This window comes from Schistocerca americana, chromosome 1 (genome assembly GCF_021461395.2).
Source record: "Schistocerca americana isolate TAMUIC-IGC-003095 chromosome 1, iqSchAmer2.1, whole genome shotgun sequence".
NCBI classification, from domain to species: Eukaryota; Metazoa; Arthropoda; class Insecta; order Orthoptera; family Acrididae; genus Schistocerca; species Schistocerca americana.
The window spans coordinates 730404428-730419363 of record NC_060119.1 but is presented as its reverse complement, the minus strand read 5'-3'; the positions used below and the strand labels follow the sequence as shown (position 1 = coordinate 730419363).

Here is a 14936-nt window from a genome sequence, read left to right as displayed (position 1 = left end):
AAACAAAGGTCGCTACACTACGCATACATTGATTACCAAAAAGCTTTTGATAGTGTACCCCACTCATGGTTACTACAAGTATTGGAAATATACAAAGTTGATCCTAAATTGATAGTTCCTAAACATACTAATGAAAAATTGGAAAACCACACTTAATATCCAAACAAATTCAAATAATATCACATCACAGCCAATACAGATTAAGTGTGGAATATACCAAGGAGACTCAATAAGTCCTTTCTGGTTCTGCCTTGCTCTGAACCCACTATCCAACATGCTAAATAATACAAATTATGGGTATAATATTACTGGAACATACCAACACAAAATCAAATTTGCTATACATGGATGATCTAAAACTACCGGCAGCAACAAACCAACAACTCAACCAATTACTGAAGATAACAGAAGTATTCAGCAATGATATAAATATGGCTTTTGGAACAGACAAATGTAAGAAAAATAGCAGAGTCAAGAGAAAACACACTGAACAAGAAGATTACATATTGGATAACCACAGCGACTGCATAGAAGCGATGGAAAAAACAGATGCCTATAAATATCCAGGATACAGACAAAAAATAGGAATAGATAATACAAAAATTAAAGAAGAACCAAAAGAAAAATATAGACAAAGACTAACAAAAATACTGAAAACAGAATTGACAGCAAGAAACGACAAACGCTATAAATACTTATGCTATACCAATATTGACCTACTCATTTGGAGTAGTGAAATGGAGTAACACAGACCTAGAAGCACTCAATACACTTACACGATCACACTGCCACAAATATTGAATACATCACATGCATTCAGCAACAGAAAGAGTCACATTAAGCAGAAAAGAAGGAGGAAGGGGAGTTATCGACATAAAAAACCTACATTATGGACACGTAGACAATTTAAGAAAATTTTTTACAGAACGAGCAGAAACTAGCAAAATACACAAAGCAATCACTCATATAAATACATTGGCTACACCATTGCAATTTCGTAACTGCTTCTACAACCCTTTAGATCACATAACATCAACAAATACGAAGAAAGTAAACTGGAAAAAGAAAACACTACATGGCAAGCACCCGTATCATCTAACACAGCCACACATCGATCAAGACACATCCAACACATGGCTAAGAAAAGGCAATATATACAGTGAGATGGAAGGATTCATGATTGCAATACAGGATCAAACAATAAACACCAGATATTACAGCAAGCATATTATTAAAGATCCCAATACCTCAACAGATAAATGCAGACTTTGCGAACAACAAATAGAAACAGTAGATCACGTCACAAGCGGATGTACAATACTAGCAAATACAGAATACACCAGAAGACATGACAATGTAGCAAAAATAATACATCAACAACTTGCCATACAACATAAACTAATAAAACAACACGTTCCCACATCCAAGTATGCACCACAAAATGTACTGGAGAATGATGAATACAAATTATACTGGAACAGAACCATTATAACAGATAAAACAGCACCACATAACAAACCTGACAACATACTCACCAATAAAAAGAAGAAATTAACACAACTAATCAAAGTATCCATACCCAATACAACAAATATACAGAAAAAATGAGAAATACATCCAACTGGGTGAGGAAGTCAAGGACATGTAGCATCAAGATAAAGTTGACATTATACCAATTACACTGTCAACTACATGAGTCATACCACACAATATCCACCAGTACATCAACGCAATACAGCTACATCCAAACATATATATACAACTACAGAAATCTGTAATTATTGATACATGTTCAATTACCCGAAAGTTCTTAAATGCAATGTAACGTATACCGTACATTTAAAAGGATATCACACTTGATCAAGGTCCGCATCACTTTCCATTTTTAACCAGACATAACGTCTGAGAAAGGAAAGAAGAAAATAATAATAATAATAATAACAATAATAATAATAATAACAACAATTTCAAACTTATGTGACCAATGCTGGAGTTTTATGTGACCAATGCTTGGTTTCGCAATGGCCTTGCTGCAGTGGTAACACCACTGCAGTAAAGTACTGTCGAGCTGGGCTAGCATTAGGATGGGTGCCAAATATATGTGAGCGAAATAGACGAGGTACTTGATTGAGAAGCAGTGGCTCTAGCCTTGTAAACTGACATACGGCCAGAAGAGTGGTGTGTCCTCTGTATCCGCATGCAGTTACACTTGTGAGCTGAGGATTACACGCGGCTGGTCAGTACAGCTGGGCCTTCATGGCCTGTCGGGCAGAGTTTCTAGTTTCAACGCTAGAGTTTCCCACGCTTGCAGTTTCTGTAAATGTAAGAGGCCACAGCTGGAAGAGGTCTGTTTTAGGATCTCATGTTTGTTTCCTTCAAGCTACTTAATTTGTAGAATTGTGAGGAAAACTTTACTGCCAGCCAGATGTCACTCATGGGATTGTTTGGAAAGAAATTTTGATACAAGAGAACCCAAAAAATTAACAAGTTTCAAATGTGATTACCTCAAATTATAAGGATCACAAAAAAGAGAAAATTATTCTTTTTATTCGATTCCTTATGCCATTTAATTTTTTTTTTTTTTTCAAAAAGAATTTTTAGAGCTGAATGCTGTAAGATATCTTAAATACAAAAAGACTGCTTACGAGCAGTTTTTTCGACTCGAGTTCATTTACCAGTAACCTGAACTTTGGATATCTTCTACAGATAGTACTAAAATAATGTACAACATAATAAAAGATATCAGATTTAATTTGAGTACCATGGGAATATGGGCTATTTTCAGTGCACCTCCAACTTGTTCTTTTTCTAAAGCCTTATATCCTCACATTGCAACACCAAATATATATTTTTAGATGGTTTAGAACATGGTCTTTCTAATGAAAACTGTTTAAAAGTGTTTGAAAAATACTTTTTTTGAAGAAACTGGCTGAAAACAGCCATTTCTGGTACTTTTAGAAAAGCCATCAACTCCACTCTCAGATTGGAAACTACCAGAAAGCAGCAGGAGAATGTGCAAAGTTTCAAGTGTACCCCACAATTACCATTGGAGACAGAAAAAGCAAAACTTCACATTTTTGTTGAGCATTAAATTTGTTGGTCGGTTTATTATTATTCATACGCAAACAGCTTCAGAAAAATTTATTATTTTGCTTACGTGAGCACAAAAAAAGTTATACAAGATGGCCTAGTTTGTATCTGTTTTTTTGTAGGGAAGTGTGTTGGGACCTTTGCTGTTCATGATGTATATTAATGACCTTGTAGACCTCAGACGTTTTGCAGATGATCCAGTTATCTGTAATAAAGTACGGTCTAAAAGTAGCTGCATAAATATTCAATCCGATCTTGTTAAGATTTTGAAGTGGTGCAAAGATTGGCGACTTGCTTTAAATGTTCGAAAATGTAAAACACTGCAGTTCACAGAACAAAGAAACATGGTATCGCATGACTGTATCATCAATGAGTCACTGTTGGAATAGGCCAACTCATACAAATACCTGGGTACAACACTCTGTAGCGATATAAAATGGAATTATTACAGACTCAGTCATGAGCAAAGCAGGTGGTAGACTTCAGTTTATTGGTAAAATACTGGGAATTGCAACCAAACTACAAAGGAGACTGCTTACAAAGCATTTGTGTGTCCAGTTCCAGAACACTGCTCAAGTGTGCAGGACCCGTACCAAATAGCAGTAAAGAGGGATACTGAATGCACACAGAGATGGTCACGTTTGTTTGATCCACGTGAGACTGTCACAGAAACACTGAAGGGTCTGTACTGGTAGACTCTTGAAGATAAACTTGAGCTATCCTGAAATAGTCTTAACAAAGTTCCAAGAATCAGCTTTAAATGACAACTCTAGGAATATACTATAGCCCCCTATGTACCACTCACACAGGTACCATGAGGACAAGATTAGAAAAATTACAGGACAGACAAAGGCATTCAAACACTCATTATTCCCACACTCCATTTGTGAATGTAACGGAAGAAACCTTAATAACTGGTAAAATGGAATGCAGCCTCTGCCATGCACTTCACAATGGTTTGCAAAGTTTATATGTAGAATGAACATGAAAGGCAGTCAAATCTATCTAAAGCTTGTTATTTGTGGATTTACCATATGATAAGTTTCCAGCAATACGATAATCTCCCACCGATAGAGAGCATAGTAGAAATTGGAGAAAGGCAACCTTTCAAGCACACAAAGGAATGTAAGATCATGAGTCGGATGGTGATGACAAAGATACATTTATTTCAGCTGCACAAATAAGATACTGTCGACCTGCACAAAGATATCACTAGATAAAACAGAACAACAGCCCATACTTAGTACCAATCCCACTCTTGTTTGCTGTTGATTCACACTTAATAACAAGGGGAAAGGTTCCCCATAATCAAGTCTGAGTTTCTGGGAATATCTTTTTGTACATGATCAAACTTTATATACGGGGTAGCCGAATGAAAACCAGTCAGATGGAAAAAAAGTAAGTAAACTTTATTATTACAAAAGTAATCGCCGTAACTTATCCCACATGCTGCTAAGTCTGTTTCAACTACGTGGAGAAATTTAGCTGGGAAGCTCTTACACCTCTACCCATGCAATTTCCATAATTTTGGGGTTCTGAAGAAAAAGACATTCATGACCGTTTATTTGCTTTGGAAGAGGCGGCACATAGTTGGGTACAATTATGGCTCAATAGGCAATCACAAACATTTTTCGATAAAGGCACTGTCCATCTTGCCGCACTGACAATTATAGAGATTAATTTGGAAATAATTAACAGTTTACTAACTTTTTTCCATCTGTCTCTCATCTGACTGCCCTTATACTTCACTATACAACAATCTGGTTCAAATTTAATTTTGTAAACCAATTTTCTGCTAACATTCCGATGACACAGAGGTAAATCCAGTAAGTCCAAGGTAGCATTTATTGCCAATGAGGTAATTTCATCTTTCATTGTCTCTCGACACCATCACCTTCTTGAAAGATTGTGGTTCATTAACAACTGCTGCACAACTCTCAGAATTTTGGAAGTGAACCAAAGGGTGAAGATCTGTAGATCAACTCATTACTGATTAAGAGGCCTCTGAAAACAGGGAAACTGGTTCATAATTAGTGACTGGGTACACTCCCTCGCATCTTCAAACCTCAATTTATCAAAAATAGTACAGTTAGGCCAGCACTATTTGGCCATTTCACTATTAAAATATCTTTACTATTAAGACATTCATGTACCAAATATCACTAGATTCTGAAATGGTGACCTTAGGAAGCACCAAAATATCTGAGTGTACACAGAAAGACCGTAGTGCATTTAACTTAAGTGATGCAATACTTTCAGCATGGACAGCTGATTTATCTCTTACCTGGACAGAAACTTTGAACTTCCTTTGTAGTTTAAATGTTGAAAACCATTACCTGTGAAGTCAGGTTTTGATATTGCACTATCAGCAAGCTAAACATCACAATTAGTGGCCAAAATGTTTCAAATTCATTCTCTCTCTCTCTCTCTCTCTCACACACACACACACACACACACACACACACACACACACAGCCTGGTGGTTAGTTTGGCTTTCTCTTGATAATCTGAACAGTGCTGTTTTCCATTCAGCAACACAATGACCTTTCTTATGACAATAATAGCACTCAACATGCTTCTTGATCAAAGAATTGTTAGCTTCAATTGCTTTATGAACACTGATTTCTTCTTTTTTGTGAATAACCATAACAGCAGCAAATGCAGTTGCCGTTCCTTCTGTCTACAACAAACATTGCTCTTCTCTCAGTAATGTTGCTGATAATTATCGGAAGTCTGCCTGCTTTCATCACAAGAGTCCAAAACAGTAACAAAAAAACCACAGTTAGCTGAAAGTCCACCAAAAACTTTGGCAATTCTATCTATGTCTCCCACTGGTTCACCAACTTCTGCAAGAGACTGCCCCAATGTTTCAGCTTTACTAGTGTGTTGCACAATAGTAATACAGTGCGGCACTTTCACAAACCGTTGTTTCAATGTAATTTCATTTATTGCCGATCATTGTTCATGAATTATCCTCAGATGATTCCAAATATTTCTCGTAACAAAAAATATAACAGTTTACAGCTGGTCTAATTCCGTGCCAGATAAAATAAAAAGCATTGCTTTGACATTAAGCTCATCCCCAAAGTTCCATGCAATTTGCCTTATTTTACATCCATCAACAACATAAAGCAATTTCTCAGTACGAAAGATAACTTCCATTTGATGTTTCCAGAATTGGAAACTACCTCTGCCAAATTTTTGAATACTGAGAAACTGTGTTCCATCCATCTTATATCTTTTCATTTTCCAATGTTATTTGACTCACTTGAAAGACTTGACTGATGCAGTAAAAAGTTACCCCAGTTAATAATGTTTTACTGGGTTCATAACCCACATGAAAGTATACACAAATGGAAGTCAGACTGTCAGAGGCAGTAAAAGACACACTATTAAAGTTGTCCACCTGCACACAGACGTTGCGCACACCAGCTATACTATGTAAAAACACGTAGAAAAACTGCAATATGCAATTGGTTATGGTAGAGGCATGAAGCAGCCGTGCCAACTTTTCAGTAACTGTTACGGCTCTTCTTTTACTGTATGGATTGTAGCTAACTGTATCCTAAAAAGATACTGGAAGAATCTACCACCACCACCCACCACCACCAACACACTTATACAAAACAATTAAGTGGTGTCATGACAAATTAGACTTAAAGCAACATAGTTCAAGCAATTGCCTTGTGCAGCCTTTTTCCTTCCTCATTGCCACATAAAGACATTTGAAACTACTCCCATGTAAATGTGATTTGAGACTTTCTCGGCATATTCCATTCGTGAAATCTTCTCGGGTGATCAGCCGAGTAAAGGCGTCGTCTTCTCGCAACGTTTCGAAGGGTTTCGTACCCATCATCTTCAAGCGATCATCTTCGCTTGAAGATGATGGGTACGAAACCCTTCGAAACGTTGCGAGAAGACGACGCCTTTACTCGGCTGATCACCCGAGAAGATTTCACGTACTCCCATGTAGTTTTATTTCAATTGGCTTTTCTTACTTAGGACCATCATCACACACATAATGGAGGATTAATGGCATCTTAATTAAATTCTTGCGTATTTCACTCTAACTCAAAAAAGGATTATTCCAAAAGCTAACGAGTTTTCTTTCCTTTTGCCTGTGCCTATCAACTCCACCCTTCTACATTTCAACAACTGGTCTCCTTTATTCAAAAAGTATTTATATTCTAAAAGAACTTTCCTACAACATTAATCCAGCTCTTAGTACGTCCAATACAGTAGAAGCTCAACATACGCGGATATGGGTAAAATGTGGTATGAAATAAGATGCCCCCAAAATAGAATACCATTTATGAATGATTTTTGCATTTTCAATACATTTTATAAACTTGAAAAACTTTATTACAGTCTGCATGTAGCCATTCTGCAGTATAATTTACTGCTGCAAAACCTCCAAGCTCTCTAGACAATAAGCAAAACCAGAAGGATCGCCTTAACAGATCAGGATTGTTGCTGGACAGAAGGTTTGCATACATGTCTCACGGTTAACACTGTTATACAGTCAACAAAGTGACTATGCAACAATGCTTGGCATTAATCGAAATGAGCAGAACCATCAGGTGGATTATAAATTATTTATTCATTGTCTAGCTTTCTGAGTACTTGTTACACTCTCACAGAAATGGAAAGTATATTCTGTGAATGATAACTAAAAATTATTGGTAGTGTGAAAAGTGGTGAAACTAAAGAAAGTTTATCAGCCTAGTGTGGTGTGCCTGAAGGAACAATCTGGGGAAGGATGAAGATGAGAATAAACTTAGTTTTGTGAACACAATTGCAAGTGATGTCGGAATGGACAGAGAAAGGGCTAAACTAGGAAGAGACAGTGAACTTTATGAATGCCTTTATAGATGACTTAATAAAGAGAAGTGAAGGTGTCACTTTCCAGGCCAGTTGATAATGTCATAGCTGAAAATTTTCACTTTGATTTACATGGCAAACAAAGATTTTATAGCTTCCGACATTTGGTTTTCATTATGGAAATTGAATGCGCCAAACGACCATTGACATAGAAGCAATGTCTTGCATCAGTGAATCTGCTTCAGTTTCATGAAATTTTACATTAAGTACTGGTAGACGAACATTTAAATGACTGTCATGTGTATAATTGTGATGATGTGCCACTTATCACCAGTTGCTTCCAAATGGAGTTCTCATGGGGAGGGGGAGCAAGCAGGAAGTACAATGGGTTTGAAAATTAACAAACGTAGAATAACCCTCCTCTTTGCCACGAATAGATCTGGCGGACATAAGCTGAAAGCTATTTGTATATGTAAAGATAAAAGTGCAAGATGTTTCCTGCGTGTTAACATGTCATTACAACTCACTTACAGGCAGTCAAGTAATGTTTGGATGATGGGACATTTTCACCAGTTGGTTTCAAGGAGAGTTTGTTCTGTCAGTGAGGAAGCAATGGCAGTTTCTTAAGCTAAGAGAAGCAACTCTACTAATCCTTGATCACTATCTGGTTCATCCACCTTCTGAGGCATTGCAATCAAAAGATGGAAAAAGAAAAACACTGTTTTTGCCAAAGAAACATGATGGCATTAACTCAGCTGCTAGATCAGGGCATCATATGAGCATTTAAGGCTCATTACTGCCATGAACTGCTCACTTCAACAGTAATCAGAGGAGGAAATGGGGACATTCTTAAGTGTGTTACATATTCAGTAGGCCCGCTGTGGCAACACATATTTCCAGCCACTACCCACAGTTGCTAAAGAAGTGTTCCATTGAAGAAAATGCAACGAATACACACTGAAGCGCCATGGATTTCAACAGCAGTGACATCCAGTCTGCATGTGATGTTCTGCAGTGCAATATCGAACTTAGACTTTGAACCATTGGGTGGTTGTCGACAATGAAGAAGAGATTTCGGAGATCTTAGATGACAAGGACATTACAATGCTGTTTGAAACGAGAGTAGTGAAGCAGTCAAGGATGAGGATGATCGAACTTAAGAAGAAAGTATAGATGTTGATATCACTACACATAGAAATATTGCACAATATAAAGAAACTGATTACATGGATGGAGTGAAAAAGTGAACCAAACCAAATTGTGTTGTTGTGCTTGAGCTTAAAACAGCATGCACTGAAGACACTGCATGAATTGACCAACCACAGACGGCAAACTTCTAAACTTCTTTAAAGCAGTACTTTGTGTGACACCCTGTAGTTTGAAAGCAGTGTTGTAAATTTTAATACTATATCTGATATTTTACTGTAATACACTTAAACTCCTGTAATTGTCTGTTAAGCATTTGAGTGAAATTTGTGTAGTTGCACCCTATGTGGTAAGTTTCTGAATTTTTTTTACTTCTGCTGTTCTTCAGATGTAAGTACAGTACGATCTATATAATATTGGATTATGTGCACTTCGTAACTTTCCATGTGTAGTTTATCACTGCATAGCTCACACTCCATATACCCCAAGTACACTGTGACATGGGAGTAAAGCATGTCCAACCACAACCACATTATGAAGGGCTTCTACTGTACGTCAGCTGTTTTTGAAGGAATATATTGACTTTCCAGTTTATCACTAACATCTTTGTTCTCTTGGGTAATTTACAGTCTTTAATTTTATTACTCAATAGCCCTTTCTTTATCCTTCGTGAAATTTAAGAAATTTTTAAGACTTAAAGGCCGTTTTACAAAGGAATGCCTTTGGATTTTAGTAGTATGAAGGATAAATGACAAAATTATTACATCAAATTACAGCTTAAATCTAGAGCTTTACCATGACAGTTTCAATTTTCTGGCAGAATAGTTTTGAAGTTATGGATATTTTTGTTTCAAGACGCTCTCAGGTCGAGCCACTTTCAGATCTCGAAATGTGGAAAAAAGTGGTGTAGGCAGAGTGCAAGTATGACATTTTGTATGTTTTGTTTGCTGCATAGGTACTTACAATAAAAAAAGTAACAAATCTGAATTATTCGACACTGTGGGGTCCAAACCTATGGATGATTTGATAAATTGATCCTAATGGCCAACTGAAAAATTTAACACTCTTAAAGTGTCATATGGTAATTTCACATCTGTTCATTGTCATTTTCTGGACCTTACTGACTTTTATAGACAGTGAAGTGTCAGTGGTCACACTATGCATCCACAACATGTCACAGTCTACAAGGTGTTTGTGCACCAAGCAATTGCGTTTAGAATTTTTAGTACCTGCAGGTAGGTAGGAAACTAAACCTTCTAACAAGTAAGGTAGCATGAATAGGATAATTGCGATTAACAACAAGACTGCTGTGTATATAGAATGCACGTTTGCTGAAAATATTACAAATGCAAACATAGAAAATCCGTGAAAGAGCTGCCATTACCAAAAGCTTGTAATCCACGAAAATGTAGTGGGTTTGCTATGTTTTGAGGATTAAAACTGACTGGAGACTCACACTAACAAGCAATGGAGGCTAGTTTAAGCTTGCTTTCCTATATTATCAGTACAATTTGTTTACATGTGGATCATGCCAGAGGAAGTGTAAGAGTCCAACTCTTCTTGCAACTGAAGGGGCTCTTAACTTTTATGTTATACTGTCAATGTTGTTTTGAATGAGTCAACCACACTCAAGGAAACCATGGTAGTGCAACTGGCTGACCCAGAATGACAATTTCAACAACACGTGGTCAAAAATATTTAACTCTAAAATTCCAGCATCAATATAATAAGGCAAATCTGGGCAAGAAAAGAGAAAGGTGTTTGCCATAGGAGGTGCCATTATAATATTTGGCAGGAACTATTTGGAAGAACTACAGGGAATTTAATCAGGATAACATAATTATGTCAGACTTCCAATTCTTCATATACGATTAGGGAGAAAGGAGAAATCAATTTGTCTGATCAGAATATTGGGGCAGGTAATAAATAAATTTGTTGGTTGTTTCAAAAAATGTGAGATCTCAATAGTATGAAAGAAACACACTGCCTGAACATCATCCCACAAATTAATGCTACACAATGTAATACTGTACTACAGTATACAGGTCAATACCACTAGGTAAATGGGAAATTTTCTCTAAACATTTTAACATATTATACTGTGGAACAAGTAGAATGGATTATTGGTTGACAATTCTAACAAACTGCTTACAAAAATCTCACGGAAAAGGTGTTCTACAGATGTTATTAGCATTTAGTATCAGTCGTGTAAGTTCACTACTCAAGTAGACAAAGACAGTATTGCACTGACAAATTGTGCATTCATAAGAGGAAAAGTTGATTGAACTCATTTCTATCATTTGGTAAGTGAATTGCCAAGTCATGGTGCAAAGTTAGTTACTCTACAATTAGCTGTACATACAGAAAAATTGAGAGAGATTAATTATCTAACGTAGAAACATTCCACGCAAAGCTTAAAAAATAGTGACTGGAGTAAGGTCTACACACACACACACACACACACACACACACACACACAGTATCATATTGGTATTGCATGATCTTCCAACTGAAAAATGGGAAATCTACAAAACAATCATGATACCATGATACAAAGTGCTCTACTAAAAAAAGACTGACAACTTATCACTTAATGTTAAGTGGTGATAATAATAAAACTTTTCAAAGGCTGGTGAGAAAATTGGGCAAAATAGTTCAAAAGAGAAAAATGGTGGGCTGAAGAAGCAATACTGTGGAAATTTCTCAAATACCTCCATCTACCATAAGGAAAATCACCATGAAGCTCAAAAGTAAAAGTCTGTATTTATTGTACTTATAGTATGTAATGTGACTTAGTTACAAATGTAAAATATAATTAATGTGAGGTGTTTCCCCAGATGGATTCAAATTGTCATTGTTAGACTTCTCAAAGAAATGTTACTATGTATCAATAATTAACTGCCAGCCTCACTTCTTACTTCGCTTTCCAAAATGTTCGAGAAGACCACATATTTTCATATTGTGAATTCAGAACAATGTGGTACTTTTAATCAGACTGGAGTTCAAAATGGATATCCTACTGAGGGAGCTCTTTTACATTCACCAAGTATAAATTTTTTTTAAATTGCAATACATGCCATGGAATGTTTCACAATATTCTAAATAAAAAAACTTATGGAATGTATGGTTCAATGTATCCTGGTTTAGTTTATAGGCACTGGTTTAGTTCTTAGGCTGGACACAGTAAACTAAAATAGTCAAGTAACATATTTAGACAATGCATTGTTGAATCGTGTGTCCGTTAGTGCTCTTGCTATATAATAATGGTTAAAATTTTGATAATTTCCAAGAATGATTGCCCATCAAAGTTGCGGTGTCCAAATTATACATATGGAACGAGCAACTGTAAATCGCTCATGCGACTCTGGTGGCCGGTGTTATGATCAATTATTTGTGATTGTCTTTATCTGTTTTCCGTCGTTGCCTTAGTTGCTCTAAGTTACATACCTCCGAGAATAAATGACAAAATGGGAATTGTTCCCATAGTGTACACATCACATGGACTTCCGCATGATGACAACGAGTAAGGTAAGTCATCTCCGTTGTCATTACAAGTATTTTTTTAATGGTCTTCTTTTGTCATTGCTGTAGTGACCATCATAAACATACTCGTAACGCCCACCACCAGAGTTGTGTGATCAATTTAGGCTCACATGTTCGGTATTTATCGTTTGGACATCGCGACTTCGATAGGTAATCATTCTTGGAAATTACCAAAATTTTGTTTGAATCTGGAGGCAGAATTAAGACTTTTCTGTATTATACAGTCTGACCAGGCAAAATAGTGTTTTTGTTTAAGTTATTAGGTGGTCTCTCATAAAATGGACTATTGAAAGGGAAGGGGATGGACCTCTACCACAATATAGCCCAGCATTTGCCAAAGAGAACTAAGCAATCTCTCACAAAACTCATCAAGATGGCTGGAAAAATCTTTGCAGCCCAGTCTTCCAAAATGACACTACAGCTCAAAAGACTGAAATCACAAAAAACTTCTGTTTGTTTTAAGGCAAGTAGAAATTTATCACTCTTAAGACATTAATACAGAACTGTCATTTAACTTCTATTTTTTTAAGTCCCAAAACAAAGTACTGGGATTTACAGTTAACACTTCTGAAATAAGGCATTTTCTCTAGCCATTTCATTATGATCTACAGGCCTTTTCTAATATTTTCTACCTGAACACAATGATATTTCAATTAAGTGTCCAAATTCCAATATTAATCTAGGTAGGCCTAGTGGGTAGCAACTGTGGAAAATGCTATGACATGATAAAAAAATTTCTCACACCTAGTAAAACTTTGTTTTAGTTGACTGCACTACCAGATTCCTAGCTTACAGCCACATCTCCAGGTACAACAAAAATTATTAGATTAATCATCAAAGGTGAAAAATATTCTTAGACTGGGTTAACCTGTCATGGATTAATGTCACTATTTTTGTTGCACATGAAGCTGCAGCTGTAAGCCATTAACTTGTTAGTATGGTTCAACCAAATGTTATGAGCTGTCACCCATGTTTTCATTAACCAGGACTTTCAGCAGCTGCTAATGCCCTGCATATACACTTGTTTGTGAAATGGTATTACACTGTTACACAAGTGAAAAATGTAAATATAATTATACTGTAACGCTATGCGGTAACAAAATGATATTGCTCACTTATCAAGCCTGCGGCACTGGAAATGTATAGATGACAGGAGCAGCAATACTCCAGTGTTGTTTGTCTCCTGTCTCCATAATTGCATACAGTGTCTTTCAGCATTTTCATAGTCGCCTGCTTGGTACTCCCGATGCGCCAATTCCAGCAAGCCTTGAAAATTAGAGGGTAAAATCTTAAGTTACCAACGTCCAGTGCAACTTCGTCAATGTCTGATTATTCAAAGAAATGAGATCACAACATAATTTCAGATTTGGTCAAACTTTGAAGTAAAGAAAAATAAAATTTAACAAACACGACCGAGTTTTAGTAAAATATGAGTGCGAGAGTTAACTAACCATCGACACAATTAGAACTACTTAGCTACAAAAACTAAAAAACAGAATCTCGCAATGGTACTATTTTCATCACGGAAAAACACCAAAGCAAATACATAAACGTGGATATCACTCAATGCAATGAAACTAATATGTCCGACATTATAATTCTGTAATTTGGCATTTATCAAAACTACTGAAAATGTCCACAATAACCTAAAACAATATATCCAAGAAAAAGGCGTACCATTCGTTTTAAATACTAATCTTCCTCCAATCAAGAACATTAACAATACTTACTGACAGTCGAGAGCTGCTGTATATCATTCATTTTGAGAATGACATTGGCCCCGGTAATTTGCTGATGCTGGGCTTGCTGCTGCACTTGCTGTGCCTGCATCGAAGCCGCCCACGACTCCAGTTTGAACAGGTATAAATTAATATCTATACACTAATCAGCTGAACCTACAGCAATTACACGTAATTTTTAACAATCCAACCCATTCCACGTTGCCTACCAGCAATCAAGATGGATGCACTTTTTTGGATGATTGGTGACTAAAATAGACAGATGGCGTGCTATAGCGTTCGAGTACATCCTTGATTCCGATTGGCTAAGGAAACAAATGCAGCAGCCGGAGCTGCAAATACGATAAAATGATATACAAAGCTATAGGCTTTTAATGTAAACTCAGATAAATGCAAACAAAGTGGACTTTGGATCCACCACTTCCAATCGATGCTTCAAATATGTTAATACAGAGAAAAATTCTTCAGCAAGTCTAGTTTATTATGAATGCCGAGTAACTTCACGAAGTACAAAATCCGTCGGATAGATAGCGCGCAGGGTACATCACAGTGGCGTGTTCTAATCCGCGTAGTATGAAATTAAAATATGCGTTTCAC

The 14936-nt window shown here is 36.5% G+C and overlaps 1 protein-coding gene across 1 annotated transcript in view; it reads right to left on the bottom strand.

Annotated features, from left to right (window-relative positions):
• The window catches only part of LOC124610567 (UDP-N-acetylglucosamine--peptide N-acetylglucosaminyltransferase 110 kDa subunit), a 144482-nt gene extending 129786 nt beyond the window's left edge, over positions 1–14696 (bottom strand). Inside the window, exons 1-3 of the mRNA XM_047140168.1 lie at positions 14549–14696; positions 14331–14445; positions 13716–13866 (exon numbers count right to left, since the gene is read on the bottom strand). Coding sequence (XP_046996124.1) covers positions 13716–13866; positions 14331–14430 — 251 coding nt within the window. The 5' untranslated portion in view covers positions 14431–14445; positions 14549–14696. The remainder of the gene's footprint in view (positions 1–13715; positions 13867–14330; positions 14446–14548) is intronic.
• Positions 14697–14936: the final 240 nt, after the last annotated feature.